At 38.2% G+C, this 20,487-nt stretch overlaps 1 protein-coding gene across 3 annotated transcripts in view; it reads right to left on the bottom strand.

Annotated features, from left to right (window-relative positions):
* LAMA2 (laminin subunit alpha 2) overlaps positions 1 to 20,487 on the bottom strand; it is a 645,363-nt gene that overhangs the window by 55,720 nt on the left and 569,156 nt on the right. For all 3 annotated transcript variants that reach the window (XM_059177585.1, XM_059177583.1, XM_059177584.1), the window contains 6 exons: positions 16,211 to 16,354; positions 15,073 to 15,206; positions 13,030 to 13,189; positions 9,046 to 9,170; positions 3,534 to 3,696; positions 2,719 to 2,863 (listed from right to left, as the gene is read on the bottom strand). In XM_059177585.1, the coding sequence (XP_059033568.1) occupies positions 2,719 to 2,863; positions 3,534 to 3,696; positions 9,046 to 9,170; positions 13,030 to 13,189; positions 15,073 to 15,206; positions 16,211 to 16,354 (871 nt within the window). The remainder of the gene's footprint in view (positions 1 to 2,718; positions 2,864 to 3,533; positions 3,697 to 9,045; positions 9,171 to 13,029; positions 13,190 to 15,072; positions 15,207 to 16,210; positions 16,355 to 20,487) is intronic.

Here is a 20,487-nt window from a genome sequence, read left to right on the forward strand (position 1 = left end):
GAAAGACACAAACCAAGAAATAAACTCTTAACTATACAGAACAATCTGATGGTTACTAGAGGGGAAGTGGTGGAGGGATGGGTTAAATAAATGATGGGTATTAAGGAGGGCACTTGCTGTGATGAGCCCCGGGGTATTGATGTAAGTGATAAATTACTAAGTTCTACACCTGAAACTAATAAATATAAATAACTGTATGTTAAATAGCTGGAATTTAAAAAAAACTTGTAAGGAAAAAAAAAAGCCATCAAAATCCAGTATTGGGTATGGAAAGAACCTAGATGTCCACCACCAACAGATGAATATATAAAGAAGATGTTTTATACACACACACACACACACACACACACACACACACACACTGGAATACTATGCAGCCATCAAAAGAAATGAAATCTTGCCATTTGCGAATATGTGGATGAACTAGAGGGTATTATGCTGAGTGAAATAAGTCAATCAGAGAAAGACAATTATCATATGATCTCCCTGATATAAGGAAATTGAGAGGCAATGTTGGGGGGGTTGGGGGGTAGAAAGGAATAAATGAAACAAGATGGGATCAGGAGGGAGACAAACCATAAGAGACTCTTAATCTCATGAAACAAACTGAGGGTTGCCGGGGGTTGGGGGGTTGGGAGAGGATAGTTGGGTTATGGACACTGTGGAGGGTATGTGCTATGGTGAGTGATGTGAAGAGTGTAAACCTGGCGATTCACAGATCTGTACCCCTGGGGCTAATAATATGTTATATGTTAATAAAAAAACTAAAAAGTTATAAAACAAACAAACAAAAAAACCCCAGTATTGGGGAAGAGCCCTTTTACGTTCCCAGCCAATGCCTAAAAAGAATTTAGGTAGAGGACCTGCCCTAGGAAGAGCACTATCACCATAGATAACAGATAACTACAGTATATTGTGAACAATGGTAGACTGGGAAAAACTTAGCAAGGCCTGTTTGACCAAAGCCCCTTTGTCCATTGAATGGCTCAACCAACATTTATTTACCAAACATTTATCCTCTTTTGTTGTTTTTATCTTCCTACAAATTGCATTCTTCCCTTTGAAGTCCCAGACCACTACCCTCTTCTTAGCTCAGAATGACCTATATACCTCATTTTGTGTGACTGTCTTTTGAATTTCCGTGTGTGTGTGTATTCCCTGCCTGCACAAAATTAAATTTGATTTTGTTCTGTTCATCTATCTCATGTCAATTTGATTCTGAATCAGGTTAGAAGGACCCAGAAAAGGATGAGAAATTCTCACACCTCAGCATGAATTAAAGCATTTCCCAAAGTGTGTTCAGCAGAATGCTGGTCTTGCAGGAAGAGAGAGATTTTGGAGACTGTAAAGTTTGGGAAATGTTTGGTCAAATGGAGTTAAACGTTCTTCTTAACTATTCTGTAGAGCATTTCCCAGGCAAACCTGCCTGTGTCTCCCTTATGTGGCAACAATGTATAAGGCAGTACTCAGCTTTTATAAGCGCTAACTGGTTTTTGTTAAAGTGGGAAGAGTTTCTCCAAGCCTCCACGTTCCAAGGAAGATCAATTGGAAAATGACGGATGATGTTCTCTGAGGCCTCCTGGCTTTCACACAACTTTCAGCCCCTTCAAAAGTTCAAACGTGCTGTCCATCCAGTGAAGCCCTCAACTCTTGCTTGTGCCTCAGGGCCTTTCCTCAGGGAGCTGAACTCTGGGTGTGACTTCAACATCTGTGTCCTGAGATTCCTAGCCTACTGTACCCATTCTGACATGGCCATTTGCTTTCTATCCTCTCACCATTGAGTTATGTACTTATCTATCTCCCCAGTAGATGACACGTTCCTTGAAGGGAATGACTTGTCACAGACCTCACTCAGGTGTGGTGCAATAGTAGGTGGGTGTTTACTGGCTAATTGTTAAATGCAGAAAGGGACCGGTGGTGCAATGTTAAACTGAAATTCTCATGAGATGTCACACTGGTCTGGTCAAAACTAATTAGGTTTAATTTTATAAACAGAAGGATCAAATTTCATTTGCAGATACTGGTAATGGTATAGTGTACAGAATTAGGGGAATTATACTGAAATAACAGTAGCAGCACACTAAGACCTAACAGATTTGGATTTCTGCCTTGGTTATGAGAGCTGACACACATACGTTTTTGACCTCATGTAAGTTAGAGCCTATGTTTCCTTTTCTCTAACACCAGAACAAAATACCTGCTTATATCAGCAAATGAAGTAATGTTTGTGAGTATATTTTAATGAGTTCCTGGACTGTAAAAATGTTACATTATTTTTATCCAATTCCTTACTTGCACACATAAAAAAGTTTGGCATTTTTTTTAAAAAGCAAAGACCTAGTTGCTGCGTTACCACCCCTACAAATTCGATGAGTGGGCCATTCTAAAGGCGACATCTTGGTAAAACAAGATGGAAAGCAAAGCACACAACCTTTTCAAACCTAGTACAGGATATAATTTTACAAGTTGTAGGACAGTTTTATGCTTTCAAATTAAGCTCTCAGTTTCTAAAGAAAATGACAGAGAACCATTCTGCTCTTCAATCAGTCATGTGTAACCCAAGTCACCTATAATCTAAGCTAAAGAAATGATGGGATCCATTTTTCGCAGAATTCGTGAGTACCTAAATTACAGACAAGGTCCTCCTCATGATTAGGTACACAGAGTGTTGGATAGCATGATTAAGGTTCACAGCGCACTATTCCTATAGAAACTCACCTTGTTTCTGAATTCTTGACAGAGTGAAGGATTTCCACTTCCCATCATTATGGTTTTGCTTGCTGACAATGGAAGCCATTCCTGAGCCCAGATCATAGCTGACTTTTACATGCCCATCAGTGAGCTCCACACTCATGAAATCTTTCTATTAATAGAGTAAAAACATACCAGTGATTCAATACACAGAGAAATATGGGTATTTACTTTTTGTGTGTGTGGTTTATAGCAGGGCCTTATTGCTAAGTTACTGAATATGCTGATCCATAAATGACATCCATTTTGGAAACAGAATTGGTGTTACTACTTTGTGAATGTTTATGGGTATGACATTATAGTGCAAATTGTCACAGCCACATTACTAGGATATATCTTTATACAACAGGAGAATAAAGGAGGTTCCTTTAAAAACATATTAAGTCAACTAAAAGGTACATTCTCTGGAAGAATTTACTAAGAAATATTGACCTGGAAAAAACAATGAGGATATTTAGAACCATCTTTCAACTTAAGTCTTTAGAGGAAGACTAAGGGAGTAGTTTTGCTGCTGCATGATTCCATACTGAAGGAAACTCTACTGGGTGCTTCTCTTAAAGGATTATATGGGGAGCTGCACTGAAAATAAATAATAATTAAATTGCATCTGTAATTGAATTTATCAATTTTCATTGCATCACCTACTCTTGGCTATCACACAGCATCCTAGAATCCTCTTAATAATAATTGATAATTTAACAATAACTGATAATTGTACTAGAATCCTATGGAAAAGAGGCAAACATTTTTAATTATGGAAGATCAGCCATGTATGTCTTTACCAGGTCTCGTGTGGCAAGGTACATAAGGAGAGCACTTGAAGAAAATGTCCTGAACTTGAACATGACAGTTGAGATGTTGGGGTACCAGCGAATGGGGCGGCTGACCAATGCGTACCCTTCTCCATCAAACTGAATAGTCCCTTCACTATCTTCTACCTGAGGACTGAAGAGAGACATTTCACATGAACCAATGTCTGCTTTATCCATCAATACTAAACACATCACATTATCTTCTGAGATTTGATTGTGAGCTGTTAGAGGACAGGAACTATCCCAAATAGTTCTTCCATCCTTCCATTTCTCTCTGCCATCATTCTAGACCAAGTAGCAATCATCTCTTACCTGGATTTATTTGATGTTCAATAACTAAGTCACTGATGTTTTAAATGCTTTATATTCTACCAAAATACTTGATGGGTAGTTACTCTGGTATTTAAGTATGCCTTAGTGGTGTGAAGTGGTGGGGTTTTGGATGGACTGAGACTGTCTTATTACATTTCGCATATACATAACATAATGAGGGGGGCTTGGGTGCAATGAGTGAAGGTGGTCAAAAGATACAAACTTCGAGTTATAGGGATAAAAACAAAACAAAAAAACACCTAAGTGGAATAAAGATCCCTACCCCCTGATTACTTGCTGTTCAATAGATTTTTCTGGGACAAATTAGATTATGACAATAAAGGATGCCTTTATCTGTTTCAGTGGTTATCTATTGTTCTTTAATAGATTGGAAGCTCTATAAGACCCACTAGAGATTATGAGCCAGGGTCTATGTCAGGCACAAACTCAGCACAAGGAGGGCACATGGCTCATAATAGATTATGGTTACATAGAATGAAGGAGATTTTAGTATAGTAGATTGCCTCACAGAGACTGTATGTTCAATCAGTGTTGGTTGAATAAGAACTATCTAAGAAAAATCTTGAAAAATAACATTTAAGAACATTTCTTTTTCAAATGCAGTTACCTATGATCTATCAATCAATCTACACAATGATGTAATTACAGAATAAGTCTCAAATTGTGGAGAGTTTTTAAAACTTTAAAAATCTGAATGTTAGCATATATTTGAATCTCTGAAATTGGAGTGTTATGTTAAGGGTAGAGAGGAGATATGGAGAAATATTATAACAATGTCTTTGTAAGATAACAAGAGCCTAGAATATCATTTGCGTGATATCTTTGCTAAATGAGAAAAATGACAGTGTATGAACATTAACAGGTTCATGAAGGAAAAACTGTTCCACATCTTAGACAAGTTGGCTTTCTCTCTGTTCCTGGATCAGAGAGAAATAAAACTGAAGACAAAAAAAGAAGGGAAGAGTCTTATTTTACATCACGCATGGTCAGATCTTTGTAATTTTAAGTTATATATAATTTGGAATAAGATCAGATGATGTCAGAATATTTTTCTAACATATTAAACTTAAAAAATGTTTTTCAATATTCCTGCAAAGTGCTAACTGAAAGTTTGAGGAACTAAATCAGGCTATTAACTGTATAACTGGTAGTGAGTAAAGTGACTATGATTTGGCCTTTCTTCATTATTATGATAAATCCATTAATTTCTGGGTCACTTCATTAGAGAGAAGATAATGTTGTGTAGAGTCTACTAAGGAGAAGTTCTCAAATACTAAGGTTTTGCATTATATGCTGTCACACTATCATTGACAGCCCTGAAGATGGTTGTGGAAGTCACTGTTGAGAGTTTTCTGGATGCTTTGACCCAATGCACTATTACTTTTAATTTATTTTAATTTTAATTTTTTTAAAGACTTAAATTATTTGAGAGAAAGAGAGAGAGAATGAGAGGGAAGAGTGCCAGAGGGAGAAGTAGATTCCCTGCTGAGCAGGAGCCTGATAAGGACTTGATCCTGGGACTCCAAGATCATGACCTGAGCCAAAGAAATTGCTTAACCAATTGAGCCACGCAGGCACCCCTGTTATTTATAATTTAAACAAACCAAAAAACACAAAATCTCACCACACAATTGTTTTGGTATAAGAATTCTGGGATGTTTATAACTTGATGTCTTTATGTCCTTAATCTGTTAATTCCTTCAACATGAATAAAAGAATAGCCAAGTAGATGGCAGGTACCCTGAGGTCTGATGTGGAATCTCACTGAGACCCTGCTGCAAGCCACCTAGCCTTTTGGGTGTCACCTTGAGATAAAAGAGTTAGATCCATGAATGATTGCTATGGCCTATTCCTACTTCAGCCCTTTATAAAATTCTTCTTTTCAAGCAAAAGGCAAATTTTCAGGGAAGGGTTTTGTGCTGGGACCAGCTAAATACACAGGTGTTAGATCAGTCTACTTCCCTTAACTCATTGGCCAAACCCAAGTACATCTGGATTTAACTTGGTGACTTTGAGATATGGAAAAAAAAATTACTTCTTCCAGGTGTAGTTTATAATATCTCAACTTCTAACATTATATTAGAGTGTTCTTATTCATGTTTGAATACATTTGCCAATATACATTTATAATTTTTATAATTAACATTTGCCAAAATTGCCTTTTGTTTCTCTTTTGAAACTTGATGTCTGGTCAAGTTATTAAGGATTAATTATGTTATTTGGAACAGCCACACTCTTCCACATGTAGCTTGTTAACTACTGAGCTAGATGGATATTGGGGTTTATGTAGTACATTTCATCATTGTTTCAATGTTGAGCTAAATACATTAAACTTGCAACAATTTTTTTTCTATTTTAATTTTAATGTGATTTTTAGAAGTTTAAGAAAAAATAAGATATACTTCTTTTTTATTGTCCTGGCAGATAACTCTTTTTAAAGCATAACAACAATTCTGTCCTTTATTCTGATTGCTGAATAACTGCAAATTTCTAAAATGGACAGTCTAAGATCTACATGTTCTTAGTCTATGTCTTACAATCTTCTCTTTTACGTCCCCCACATATAGTCATTTCTGCTCTAAAACTGGAATGATGGGTCTTTATGTAACAATGTGCTATGTGTTCTCTTGAACACCACCTAACAAACACCAGGAGTTCTATAAAAATTATTCCTATACATATATACCAAGGCTTATGGGAAAACAGTGTTGGTGGTGGTCACTCAAAACTTATGCAACTTTATAATCAGAGCACTCACAAAAACAATTATAGTCTTGGTCAAAATAGCAGCATAATTTAAAAAGATATGCTATAAAATTTAAATTAAAGAATTTTTTCAGTAAATATAGAACTTTACCTTCAAAGGTATAGGTGAAGGTAACTTGATAGCAAGGAGGTTAAGGAAGGGTTGACAGTGCTGAGTGACAGAGGTGGTAAAATGCACAATGTCTGGGGGAGAACTGAGCAATGAACTTCTAAGACAAGGAACTTGTCCAAACCAAGGGCAAGTTCATGGATGAAGAGGCAGTGTGTGCAGGCTTGAGCTTGGTATACTCAGTTATGTCAGTAGACTTTACAATCAGGTGCCTTTGTTCAGTGGTGCAAAACCTTTACACACTGCAAAGAACTATATAAAAACCGACCTGACTTCCATACCTACTGACATCATTCTCCCCTTCGCCAATCCTGCCCAAGTGAACTCACCTCTATGAAGCAGAACAGATTTTACTTGTCCCTTTCTAAAATACTCTGGCTTTCTAGCCTTCTTACCTTTGCTCTCACTGGTCCCTGGGACTAGAATTCCCTTCACCTTTTATCTGCTAGCCCCTCCTTTGGAGTCTTACTCCATGGTAACGTCCACCTCAAAAGCTACCTCCTATATGAAGCGGATCTAACCCTATGTGAATAATCATAGTATACTGAGAGTGCCTTTTTTTCCCCTAAGATTTTACTTATTTAGTTGGCAGAGAGAGACACAGTGAAAGAGAGAATATAAGCAGGTGGAGTGGGAGAGGGAGAAGCAGGCTTCTCAATCCCAGGACGCTGGGATCATGACCTGAGCAGAAGGCAGACGCTTAACCACTAAGTCACCCAGGCACCCTTGAGAGTGTCTTTTTTAAAGGGATTTTTAATTTTCCCTTGTATTTTAACTATTTTAGGGTTTGTTTTTTTCTCTCTGTAAATTACTTGATTGCTAGCCCTGGACTGTATTTATCTCTGTATCAGGAAGTCCTAGGTGTGAATCTCTGACACCTGAAAAACATCCTACAAATGTGTGCATGTGTGTGTGTGCGCACACATATATGCTATTATAATTATATTAATTCATATGATACTCTAGATACTAAGGTATAAGATCTGTGCAGAATTTATAATTAGCCTGTGATAGACCTAATACATTATATGCACTGCTGAGTGGACATTTAAATCCTTAGATATTTTGTTCATGATAAGTTTTTGAAAATCCTTTTTATGAATTTACCAAATAAATATTGAGGGAAAAGTTGGCATTAATTTCTGAGTAGGGGGATATTAATGTGAATGAACTTCATTGTCCTTGTTGTATTGAAAACATTTTATAGAAAACATTCCATATTAGATTTTGTTGAAGATTATTCACCAAACCTCTCTAAACTATGAATGGGTTAGGCTTTTAAACTGTCCTCAATGCTGCATTGAGAAGTCCATGATGACAGAAGTAAAGTGTTGGAAGTTAAACTGGAAGTAAAGTGTTCTCTGCAACCTTGATGGGGAATCTGGGGCCCTGGCAATGTGCATGTGCTCTTTAAATTGGAAATAAAAAATATGACCCATGTAGCATCTAATGATTTGGAGTTGCTAGGTGTGTCTATTAAGCATTCAGATATTTAATTTAAATTTTAGAGTTTTAATAGGCTTGGTTGATTAGCTGGGCTCAAGTTTTTTTATGCTGAGAAACCTTTCCCTTCTAGCTAATTGTATTATATCCTCTCTTCAGGTTGGTCTGCTTGTTAAGTATTTTAGATTGCTAAACTCTAACCTGTAGGTAGTAATTGATGATGTGTATTAGGGCCCTTTCTCCTGGCCTATCTTGGTCCCTTCTTATCCTTCTCCACTTAAGCAGGATCTTTGAGTCCAGTGGGTTTCCCCCTGAAACCCTGCCAAGACCCTATGTGGCATTTGGAAAATTCCGTCGGAGATAAAACTTGCTCTAGGCTTCTATATTTTTTAATAAACATAAATGGAGTGAATCCAGGCTCCGTGATACCTGAAGGTTAATCAGTTCAAGGAAAACTCTCTTTAAGAAAAAAAGAAATTATGATGACAGCAGAGCTACAGCCATGAAAGACCTCCTGGTTCTGGATATGGAGGGAAATTGGGATGGAAAGAGAGCGTAGTTTCAACTGATTGAGTAGAAAATACCTTTCCTTGAAGATCTTACAGAAACACTGAAACTACTGCCAGGGTACCTCCCAGGGCCTTGGAAAGTTCCTGTACAAATGGGTGAAAGGATCTGACCTTTTATCAACTTCATGGTAGATCACCCCCCAGACATAGTCCCATCCTTTCCACTCCAGACCATCCGCACGATAATAGAATATTGCACAACAAAATTAAAGATTTTGTGAGGCACAGGCCAGACCTTAGGGGAGTTCTCATTTCAGCTCACCTGACAGTACATCCTTTGCAGTCACCTTCTTTTTCTCGGAAATTCCACAAGCCTATAGGTTTGCTGTCGAAGTACGTTTCTCCCATACAGCCCGTGAACGTAATCACGCGTACGGCGTCTGCCTTCTGCAGAGAGAAACGTGGTATTTGTTAGAATTTACAATTTCACAAGGAGTTTTAGAGCATCCAGGAGAGTTACTAGCCGTGAAATCTGGGGCACTTATTGTCTACTCTTTGTGATATTCTTGGTTTGCATCTATTCATCTTTTAACTATATTCCATCCTCACAGACCCTGGTTATTTATGTGCTACCCCTGGTAATACCATTTGTAGATAAACACTTCCTAGCTTCTGACTTGAGGTGAGCTGCTTATCCACTCTGAGGTTCTATCTTCTTGTCTTGGGGTTGGGATTATTAGTATTAAATTGGGTTATTTATTTATGGAACCACAGCCGGTGCCTAGGCATTTAATTAATGCTAGTCTTCATGTACCATTAGGGAGACATCTCTTCAAAGATCCTGAGAAGGCACACATATTGACTACACAGAGGGAAAAAAGCTAATATGTAGATAATTTAAGGATAGTGCTGTCCCCAATTTTTCATTTCCTCCTATACCCAAGCAGGTTTCTAATGCAGGGAAACAGTGAATTTGTAAGAGAAGGGACCGTATTGTGATTGTCTGCAGATATACACAGCACAGAGCCTATTAGGGCTCAATAAATATTTGTTGAATGACAGCTCCAGTGTCACTTTCACAGGGAAAGGTCTTAAGCTTGATATATAACACAGTCATGAAGGAGGGGAATGACTTTGTCCACTCTAGAGAAACTTGCTGTAATTTAAACAACTATTTCTTTTGGCACTGACACATTACTGATAAATTCTATATTCTGGTACCTATAACGTTAGAAATGCTTTCCCAAAGGCCACAATTATCTGAGTAATCAAGGGTTAAGAAAATGAATTGACAACTTGGGTCTGGAAGAAATGTGGGGAAATGATCCTTGAACAGCTTAATGTTTGTAGTTACTCAACATGTGCATCTTTCTATTGCTGTGTTTGAGGAATCTTCCTGCCTTATAGGAAGCCACTGATATTTACAAGTCAGAATGGCCCTTGGAATTCTCCATTATCAGCTAGAGTCTCTTAGTTTTCCAGAGGTTGATTACTCTACTTGTGGATTCTCTTGGCTTTTTGCTTTTCCTTCTCGCATCCTAAAAACTAGACTTAGGATCTTCTCCTGCTCCTTTGAATTTTCATCAGCATGTTGATTTAGTTACTTGTTTTCAGCTTCTGGTTTCTATTCTGATGCAGCAGGAGCCTTGACACTCTTGGCCAAAATGATGAAGATTTTCTGTAGATTGCAGGCATCTGCTCTTTTACCCCGAGACTAGCAGAAGAGAGTTTCTTTACATCTGGTGACAACTGAATTATAATAAGAATTATTTGAGATGCGATTTAAGATGTAACTACCATGTCTTAGGCATTTGTTGTACGTTTTATGCACATAATCTCTCACCACTCACAGTGGCAGGGAAACGTGGTGACTAAGAGTGGAGGCTTTTGTGCCTGCTAACCTGTGTTCAAATCCCAGTTCTGCCACTAACTGCTGTGTGACCTTGGTCAAGCCATTTAACTCTTCTGGGACTCAGATTTCTTAACTGTAAAACAAGGAGGATACTATTTACCTTTCGGAGTTGTAAGTTAATTCATGTAAATTACTTATATTACTTGGCATACCATAGGGTTATACTATGTTATAAGGGTAATTTATTATATCCTTCATGGCAAGGTAGATGTATTTTTTTGTTTGTTTGTTTGTTTGTTTGTTTGTTTTAAGATTTTATTTATTTATTTGACAGACAGAGATCACAAGTAGGCAGAAAGGCAGGCAGAGAGAGAGGCAAGCAGGCTCCCCACAGAGCAGAGAACCCGATGCGGGACTCGATCCCAGGACCCTGAGATCATGACCTGAGCCAAAGGCAGCGGCTTAATCCACTGAGCCACCCAGGCGCCCAAGGTAGATGTATTTTTTAAAAGATTTTATTTATTTGAGAGAGAAAGAGAGAGAGCGCCTGAGCGCACACTAACGGGGGAGGGGCAGAAGGACAAGCAGATTCTCTGCTGAACACAGAGCCTGCCATGCAGGGGCTCTATCTCAGGACCTGAGATCATGATATGAGTTGAAAATAAGAGTCAGATGCTCAACTGAGGCACCCCAGGTGTCCCCAAAGCAAGGTAGATAGTTTAACTCCCTTTTCTAGTTGAGAAAACTGAAGCCCAAAGGGCTAAGTGACTTGTCTAAGGTCATGTTTTATTATGTGAGAGAACAGGGAATTCAACTTGGATTTGATTTCAAAATTCATGGTTTTCACATTACTCTGTGCTACCCCTATATTTATCTTCCTAGGGAGGAGAGAAAGTTGGCAATATGACTATATATTACCATGTACCATTGTATATTGATATGCGGTTCTAAGAAATGTGGATGGTTTTAGTGTGTAATTGTAGAATCAATTCCAAGAGTTTAGAGTCACATCTCATACACAAAGCAAACAAAACAACCTCACTGTATATGAAGGTTGAGTTCTCATAAATTTGGGGTCACCGTGGCTTTTCACATTTTCTGACTAATCTCATCCCAGGATGATTCTGACAAGCCCAGGATTATCCGTCGTATTTGGTTGTGCTCTCGCATCTCACCTACAGGTCCTTTTCCAACACCTAATTTCATTTAATCAACATGAGCTCCTTTAAAATGCAGGCACTTAGCAATTTGAAATGCACAAGGACCTGTCATGAAGCAATTATGAATATTAAGTGCATTGCTCTAGAAGAATAAGGAGAAGAGCAACTTGAAAACTTTAAAAATCAGACCATGATTTGAAAGCTTATGATTCCTGTGGTATTTCCCAAGGTATTCATAAATCTTTTAATTAGATGTGAGTCTGAACTTTATAGCACTTCATATCAATAAATCATAAACTGATTCAGAAAACGGGGTATATTTAAAAAACACTTTGCTCTTGAGGCAACTAAAAGAAGACTATGAAAAAACTAGTGCCACAGATAAGGGCAAAACAACTGTTTAAGTAAATACACACAGGCTTAAAAACATTGTGTTTGCAGATTGGATATTGAAAGAAGAAAAATATCCTTACTCAGTTTGTTTTGTGAGATTAAGAGTCACTTATGGTTTGTCTCCCTCCCAATCCCATCTTGTTTCATTTATTCTTCTCCTACCCACTTAAGCCCCCATGTTGCATCACCACTTCCTCAAATCAGGGAGATCATATGATAGTTGTCTTTCTCTGCTTGATTTATTTCGCTAAGCATGATACGCTCTAGTTCCATCCATGTTGTCGCAAATGGCAAGATTTCATTTCTTTTGATGGCTGCATAGTATTCCATTGTGTATATATACCACATCTTCTTGATCCATTCATCTGTTGCTGGACATCTAGGTTCTTTCCATAGTTTGGTTATTGTGGACATTGCTGCTATAAACATTTGGGTGCATGTGCCCCTTTGGATCACTACGTTTGTATCTTTAGGGTAAATACCCAATAGTGCAATTGCTGGGTCATAGGGCAGTTCTATTTTCAACATTTTGAGGAACCTCCATGCTGAGGGTTGCTGGGGGGAGGGGGTTTGGGAGAAGGGGGTGGGATTATGGACATTGGGGAGGGTATGTGCTTTGGTGAGTGCTGTGAAGTGTGTAAACCTGGTGATTCACAGACCTGTACCCCTGGGGATAAAAATATATGTTTATAAAAAAATAAAAAATTAATTAAACAAACAAACAAACAAAAACAAAACAAAACAAAAAATCCTTACTCAAAAGAAATGTATGTTTTCATAAACAAATTAAGTAAAAAGTTGCTGAGTTTTTGGAGAGCTTTATCATGCCTTCCCCCAGAGCAATTATATCAGTAACTGTAGACAGAGATGAAATAAACAAGCATGGGAAAGAACACACTACCTTCAGTTTCCCAGTCAAGCCACCAACGAACAGCATCGCATTGGCGTCCACATCAAGAATGGTGTACCCCGGAGGAGATGCTGCATAGTAGGTACTAGGCACGATGCTGGCTTTGGGTCCATCCAGGGCTCTCACCGAAATGGTCCCATTCCTCCCAGTTCTTGAGGGGCACGTGTTGAAATGAAGCAAAAGAAAATGCAGAACATAAAACACATATCACGTTTACAGTAACTTTAGTTTTTAAAGGTATGAAATGTAGGGATATGTGGCAGAATATCTAAGAGTTAATTGGGTGTTGAGCTTCCAAAGATCTGGATTCATTTAAGTTGCAAATCAGACCAAGAGCCTGATCTTTGCTGGCTGTTTCCTGGCAGATCTGGCCAGAACTGGTCAGCCACAGGAGAGTCTGATCCTGCACAGTTGAGTCCAGGTGAAATGACACAGCAGCGATGAGCATATGGAATGGCCCCTGCTTAAACAGAAGGCCTGTTCCCATTGGCTTGCAAAACAATTTACTGTTTACCAGCACATGCTCTTTAAACAAGCTGGTACTACTTCCTTGAGCATTTTGTCTAATTTAATTCAGTAAGTGAACCCCAAATGAGTCACCCTTCTGCATGATAAGCTGCATCATTTCTCCTAAAATCCCTTGTTATATCCTGGCTCCAAATTTGCTGAAGTGGTCTTCCTGGAATTGTGCATCTTTTACTGCTGGCATCCCATCTCAGTGTAGACGGCATAACATCTCGTCTTCATAGCTGTGTATACCAAATGTATGGAAGAACTGCAGTATTACATTCAATTAATAGGATTTTGGAAGCTATTATTATTTCATTTCATTTTCTGAAGTGATTGATGTCTGTGAGTTGTGAAATATGAAAAACTGGTCTGTCTTCTGGGACAGGCAGTCATAACAAAACTTGAGTGTCTCTGTCTCTCTCCGCTGCCTCATTTAGGTAATCTTTTTGTCTCTGATGGTGCAGTATGAACTGAAGCACATGGAAACAAGAGAATGAATTTGTCAAATAAGGTTCTTCCTCATCTTACCAGAATGTATCTCTTCTGATCAAAGAATAGACCCTTGTGAATATAAATGTTCTTAAAGTCACAAAAGTACTTAATCCCTCCCCTACTCTCAGGCATGGAAGCATGTTGTCTGCTGCTTTCTCTCTCTTTCTCTACACACACACACACACACTCTCTCTCTCTCTCTCTCTCTCTCTCGCTCACATTTCTTTACTGAAGATCTTAAAAAGGAACTAAAAATATTGCTTCTTACTAAGTTTCTTTTTAAGCTTTTATGATGAAAAAATGTAAGCGTATACAAACACAGAGTAAAACTCTCTGTACCATCATCTGTATTCAACAACTGCTCTATCCAGCTCTGGACCCAGCCCTTAACTATACACACTCTCTTAATTGCTAGCTGCTTCGGGGTTCATAGGTGTTGAGAATTAGGTAAAGAAGAGGAGGAAATAAGGGGAAAGGATTGAGGACAGGAATGGGTTCTCTATGGTGTCTACACACTGCTAGAAGTTAATAGAATCAAAGCTTCAGACAGAATGAATCAATATCCCGTAACCATTTTAAGTAGTGTGGATACAACACCTTATATATTTGTGCCAGCATTTAGATATGCACCTGCCTGTAGGCAAGATTGCTGTGTAGACCAGAAGAGGAGCTAAGCATGAGTGGCAGCCCTCACACTCTAGCTTGTGCGCAATAAGGCCAGTCTTAGGGCTCCTTCTTCAGGGGAGATAGCATGTCTGAGAGTATTATGACAGCACGACTATGACACAACCAGCTGAATAGTCCAAAATGGACGAGACACTCAGATCAATACGTGTGAGGTGTGTAGGTTTCAAGCATACTACAAAGACACCCATTAAAACACATTTGTACATGTACGTATAATATATATAATTTGTACACATGCATACGTAGCGACCTCCTTGAAATGGAAAGAAGATTTTCCTATAAATTGGGAAGCTACTTCCAAATTCTGTCATTTAACTGTCTTATAATGTTTATTGAGTTAGTTACCTTGATGCCTCAATACGATACCAATAAGAGTCATCAATAGTCAAATCTGGATACTCTACACGTCCAACTCCAGATCCAACATCCCAGAGGAAGCTTACTTTGCCTTTACGCATTTCTATAGCCAGAAAGTCAATCTGGTTCAGAGAAACACAAAAGCAACAGATATCAGATATCAGATAGCCCAAGGAAGCCAACAGAGTTCTTTTCAAAAGGTGATATTTATAGATATGTGAAATAATTAGAAGCTTCACAATAAAAATTCCCAAACAATACAATCTATTATTAGGTATGATTAAGTAATGTTTTATTATTGCATCTCTAAGGCAACACAAGTGTCCATACTGCTGAGGCATATGTGTTAATTTAACCAATTTTACTTTTGAAACAAAAGTCTTTTCTCATTCTGGTTCTTGTGGAAGAGACAAAAGAAAATATTTGGAGGTAGAATTCATTATTGTTTTTACCAAGGACACTGACATTTTTAAGGGGTCAGCTGTGATTTTTTTTTTTTTCTTTAGCCCAAGGTTACCTAAAGTGTCTCAAATGAATGACAAGTATTGACTTAAGTAATGACTGGTCTGTTGAAAATTTTATTCATTTTGGAAGATTCTCGTGCATAATGAGTCAAGTGTCCAAATAAAAGGAATGAAAACTTTTGGGGGTCAGTATTGGTAGATAACAACTTCTGGTTTTTCAGTTTGAGTCATAAATTCAGCATGAGTCAAAAGACTTTTCGGTGGTAGGAAAGAAGTACACTATTTGCAATTTCATTCAACATGAAAGTTCATTGTAATTTCTTAGAGACTTTTTAAAACAAAGCTTTATTCCTCTTAGTCCTCCTTCTTAAATAGCCAGATCTGAAAACATAATTCTAAGTAAATGCTTGACTACTCATAAATGAAAGCAGATGTGCCTAAATACTGCAAGCAGTTTTCTTTTAAATATTCATTTTTCTTCTAACTTAATTTGACACTTCAGAACTTTGTGAGGTAAGAGTCAGAGGTTTTCAAATCTGAAAGGCTACATCACACAATTTTGGGACCACGTTATTAGGTTCTATACATTTCCCTTACTATGAAGATTAACCTCTGTGTATTCACATATCCAGGAGACTGAAGAAGCTGAACATCAAACTTACAAATTTGGCACTTCCAAGATAAAAAAGGAGGTTGTCAGCAACAGCTGTCTTTACGTTGACAATGATATTATTGTAGCTTCCTTTCTTGATTTCCGGCTTGTATGTTCGAATGCAGTCACCTCCGGAAGACACAGATACTTTGATCTTCAAGGAAAACAAGGTACAAAGAACCAAGACTAAATCTTTCAGCAAGTTTGAAGTACTTCCCAAACAACCCCAAAACCATCATCATCTCTTCTTTGAAGTTATTTTTTTATCATCAAATAGAATCATTAAATGCCCATTGCAGACACCATTATACTCATTAAGGAGGGCACGGACAATCAGCTTCCCGCCAGGATTTTGACAATAAGCTGTTCACAGTCCCATATCTTGTTACCATGCTACTCTTTTTCGAAGCATACAACTAACAAATTCTTACCTTCATACCTTCCTCTTTTATGAATGTGGGGACATTTCCAAAAGGTGATTTTATATGACGCTAATGATAATGATCTTCATTAAGGTTGTTTGATGAAATTTTACAATTCAAATTTTGGTGATTCTGGTATCACTTAAAGTAGGACACCATTTTTCTTTCTGTTTTCAAGAGGAAATTACCTACCCTCTCATGTTCTTACAGTTGGAAAAGGCCAAATAGATTTTGTTCTAGATGTTCTGACAATACGAAGACTATTAATCATGCCACTCAGGACATACATTTGAGAATAAATTATACCTTTTTATTAAGTTGCCAGGAAATGAAATGGAAATAATTTTCAATGGTTATCCCTACTAATGTATTTAACAGCTCCTTTTTCTTCTGACTAGTATTTTTAAAATTACTATAAATTGCTAAGAAAGGAATTCCTATGTGAACAGAAATGAAACTGTTCATATAGATTCTTACTTACATTTAGGGAGCCTTTCTTCAACCACAAATAACACTAGTTGATTATATGATTTAATTTCCTTTGCTTCAGGTTTACAATCACAGGGGCATTTTTCAGCATAGCTTGAACTCGGGAAGAAGCTGCTGCTTTGCTCCATGAATGTGCTCAAAGGAGGAAGCAGAGGCAGGGAAAGATGCAAAACTTTCCTTTGCCACTGATTTATAAGCTCAGCTTCAGGAAGCCTCCTCTTGGTTCTCACTAGCAGTGAATTTTCTAGCACTCTGTGCTACTCAAATAGCTTTTGTACTTGGAAGAAAATCTACTGGTTTTATTGCTCCTCCCATGAAGGGTACCGCAGACTCCAGACAAGACAGCCAGTCTCTATATTATGGTGACACAGGAAGCATCTCCAAAAGTCTCATTAGGGAATGGGTATAGGCAGCCCCTGGACTCCTCCCCAAGGGTGGTATAGACTACATTGAAGAGGTGCTGGATGAAAAAACCTTTTTTAAATTTAAATTCAATGAGTTAACATATAGTGTATTATTATTTTCAGAGGCAGAGTTTAGGGAGTCATCAGTTGCATATAACACCTAATGATCACTACATCATGTGCCCCCCTTAATGCCTGTCACCCAGTAACCCCATCCCCCACCCACCTCCCCTCCAGCAACCCTCAGTTTGTTTCCTATAATTAAGAGTCTCTTATGGTTAATCTCCCTCCCTGATTTCATCTTATTTTATTTTTCCCTCCTTTCCCCTATGATCCTCTGTTTTGAAAAACAGGTTAAGTTTTAAAAAGAAAGCTAAGGAGGGGTTTATGGTTCTGATGAATATGTAAATTCATATGTGTTTGAAAGCTTCTGGGAATGCAGCAGATCTGTTGCCTTTCCCGCAGACTCTGCAGATGTCATGCATTTGTACATTATTGTTTCATCACCTCATCTGCTAACCGAATTGCATCCTCTGCAAAGGAAACACGCACTGGAAAGAAACAGGGGCCAGCCCAATGGAGCCCAGGATGGTGGCCCAGGGCTAGAATAACCTCAAAGTCTACCGTAGACTGTTTTCCTTGTCCTTGTCTTCCTACTAAGGTTGGAACCCAGACTATAACTCTGGTACCCATAGTGTTTGCTCTGCATTCTGGGGGAGACAGTCTTCCTGGTAAGTGTGGTTCCCCACCAGGAAGTTAGTACTTTACTCGACAAACGATGGGATTTTCCTTCCACATAAGGTGCTGAGAGTCGGTGAATCAAAATGAGTTGCTGGAAATGTGCAACTTGTACTCTGGATGTTCATACTCTAGACTGCATGTGCAGTGAAGGTTGGCAGAACGTGTTACATGGTAGCATAGCAGCTATACAAAGGGTTATCCAAGGGCCTAGAGATAAAAGTTGTAGAGCAGGGGTGCCTGGGTGGCTCAGTGGGTTGGGCCTCTGCATTAGGCTCCGGTCATGATCTCGGGGTCCTGGGATCAAGCCCTGCATCGGGCTCTCTGCTCAGTGGGAAGCCTGCTTCCTCCTCTCTCTCTCTCTCTCTGCCTACTTGTGATCTCTGTCTGTCAAATAAATAAATAAAATCTTAAAAAAAAAGTTATAGAGCAAAGCAAGAGAAAGATAATATGGTGGGGGGCAGACAGGGGAAATGCTGCTTTCAGATGTTTTTAATGTTCAGGAAAAGGTATAGGATATGGTGAGTTTTAGGAATTGGCATCAAGTAAACCAAAACCATCATCAGGAAAGGCCTTGACACTGAGCAAATTCAGTATCTGAAGCAGGATATAAACATCACTGACATCACAAGATGATCAAGGAGAAGAAGTCAAGGTCTGCCTGGAATTCATGAGCGGAGCCGAGTAGTACATTGAGCTATAGGAGCTATAGGAAATCATATGTAAATTCCTAGTGGGGCTGGCTTAGTAATCAAAAGGAACTGTGTGTGGGGTCTGTTTTATCTTTATTTCACAAATGCTTTATGGGCTTGGCCATTGAGCTGTATTATGGCTAATTTAATCACAACTAACTTTCACAACTAATTTATTTTTGTTTAAAGAATACAGTGTGGGGCGCCTGGATGGCTCAGTTGGTTAAGCATCTGCCTTTGGCTCAGGCCATGATCCCAGGGTCTTGTGATCAAGCCCCATATCAGGCTCCTTGTTCAGTGGGGAACCTGCTTCACACTCTCCTCTCCACTTGTGCTCTCTTTCACTATCTCTGTTGCTCTCTCTCTCTCTCCAGTAAATAAATGAAATCTTAAAAAAGAAAAATAATATAATATAATAATACTCCCTGGTTGCTCTTTAGAGAAGAAATAATGAATGTAGGTGGAATACATGACTCTTCGGTAACAGGATTGGTTTCTGCCCTTGCTTGGATACACTTGGTAGAAGTGATAGGGACCTACATGATGGTGTGTTGAAAAGGGGATTACCAAAATGTGGATGATAGAGCACTGAGTACTGAAGCCAAACTGAACTGATGAAACCGTATCTGAGAATTGAAAGTCTAAGAGAGTAGCGATTTTAAAACGAAGGGTATTTAATGGCAGTAGGAGTTAAAATTAATCTACTTTATGGCATACTTTACATATCTAAAAAATAGGGTTCTCTGAACAAAATGACGTTGTTATGATCTAAATGCCAGCAGTTGATCTTGTAAAGTAGCCTATTGCTCAATTCTTACACATTTATTTGAAAAACTCTCTGGATTTTCTGTTTTCTGGCTTGTGGTTTTGAATATATCCTCAGTACTTAAAAAATTCAAGCAGCCCGCACTGTTGGTCACCAGTCCATACCTACTAATCTCTCCTTTTAAATACCTTGTGTTTTGATTTCTAATTACTGATTCTTAAACAAATTAAAACAGGTAAATCAAAATGCAGTATTTATAAATTTCTCCTGAAGAAGCTGCTAGGACATTTCCCTCTCATGAAAAGGGAATAACTTCTGAAACACAAACATGTCTTAGAATGTTTTGTTCTATCAATTACTGTTATTTCTAATGTGCGCCCTTTGTAGACTTCTAAACAAAAATCACTAAGCCTTGGTTATCTCTAAGGCATTCCTCATACAACACTACCAATGAATCATTATGAACTCAATTAAACATTATTGAGGATCCCATTATTATATCTATTGGATTTTCACTGCATTTCTCTCATCCCGTAACTAGGTCATTTGTTTAAAAAGAGTATCATCTGCTCCATTTCAGAGTCAACAAACTAAAGAAAGCTACTTTCAAAGAAATGTCTTTAATTTCTTGGTCATATTGAATATGTGTCAAGGCCACATCCAGACACTACTGCCAGGCTACAAATACATTTATAAAATCAGGCAAATGTCATCTTAAGTTAGTACAAAACTCACTTGAAAAAAAAATTACCTTGCTTACATATTTCTAACATCTT

Source organism: Mustela lutreola, chromosome 6 (genome assembly GCF_030435805.1).
Source record: "Mustela lutreola isolate mMusLut2 chromosome 6, mMusLut2.pri, whole genome shotgun sequence".
Classification (NCBI taxonomy): domain Eukaryota; kingdom Metazoa; phylum Chordata; class Mammalia; order Carnivora; family Mustelidae; genus Mustela; species Mustela lutreola.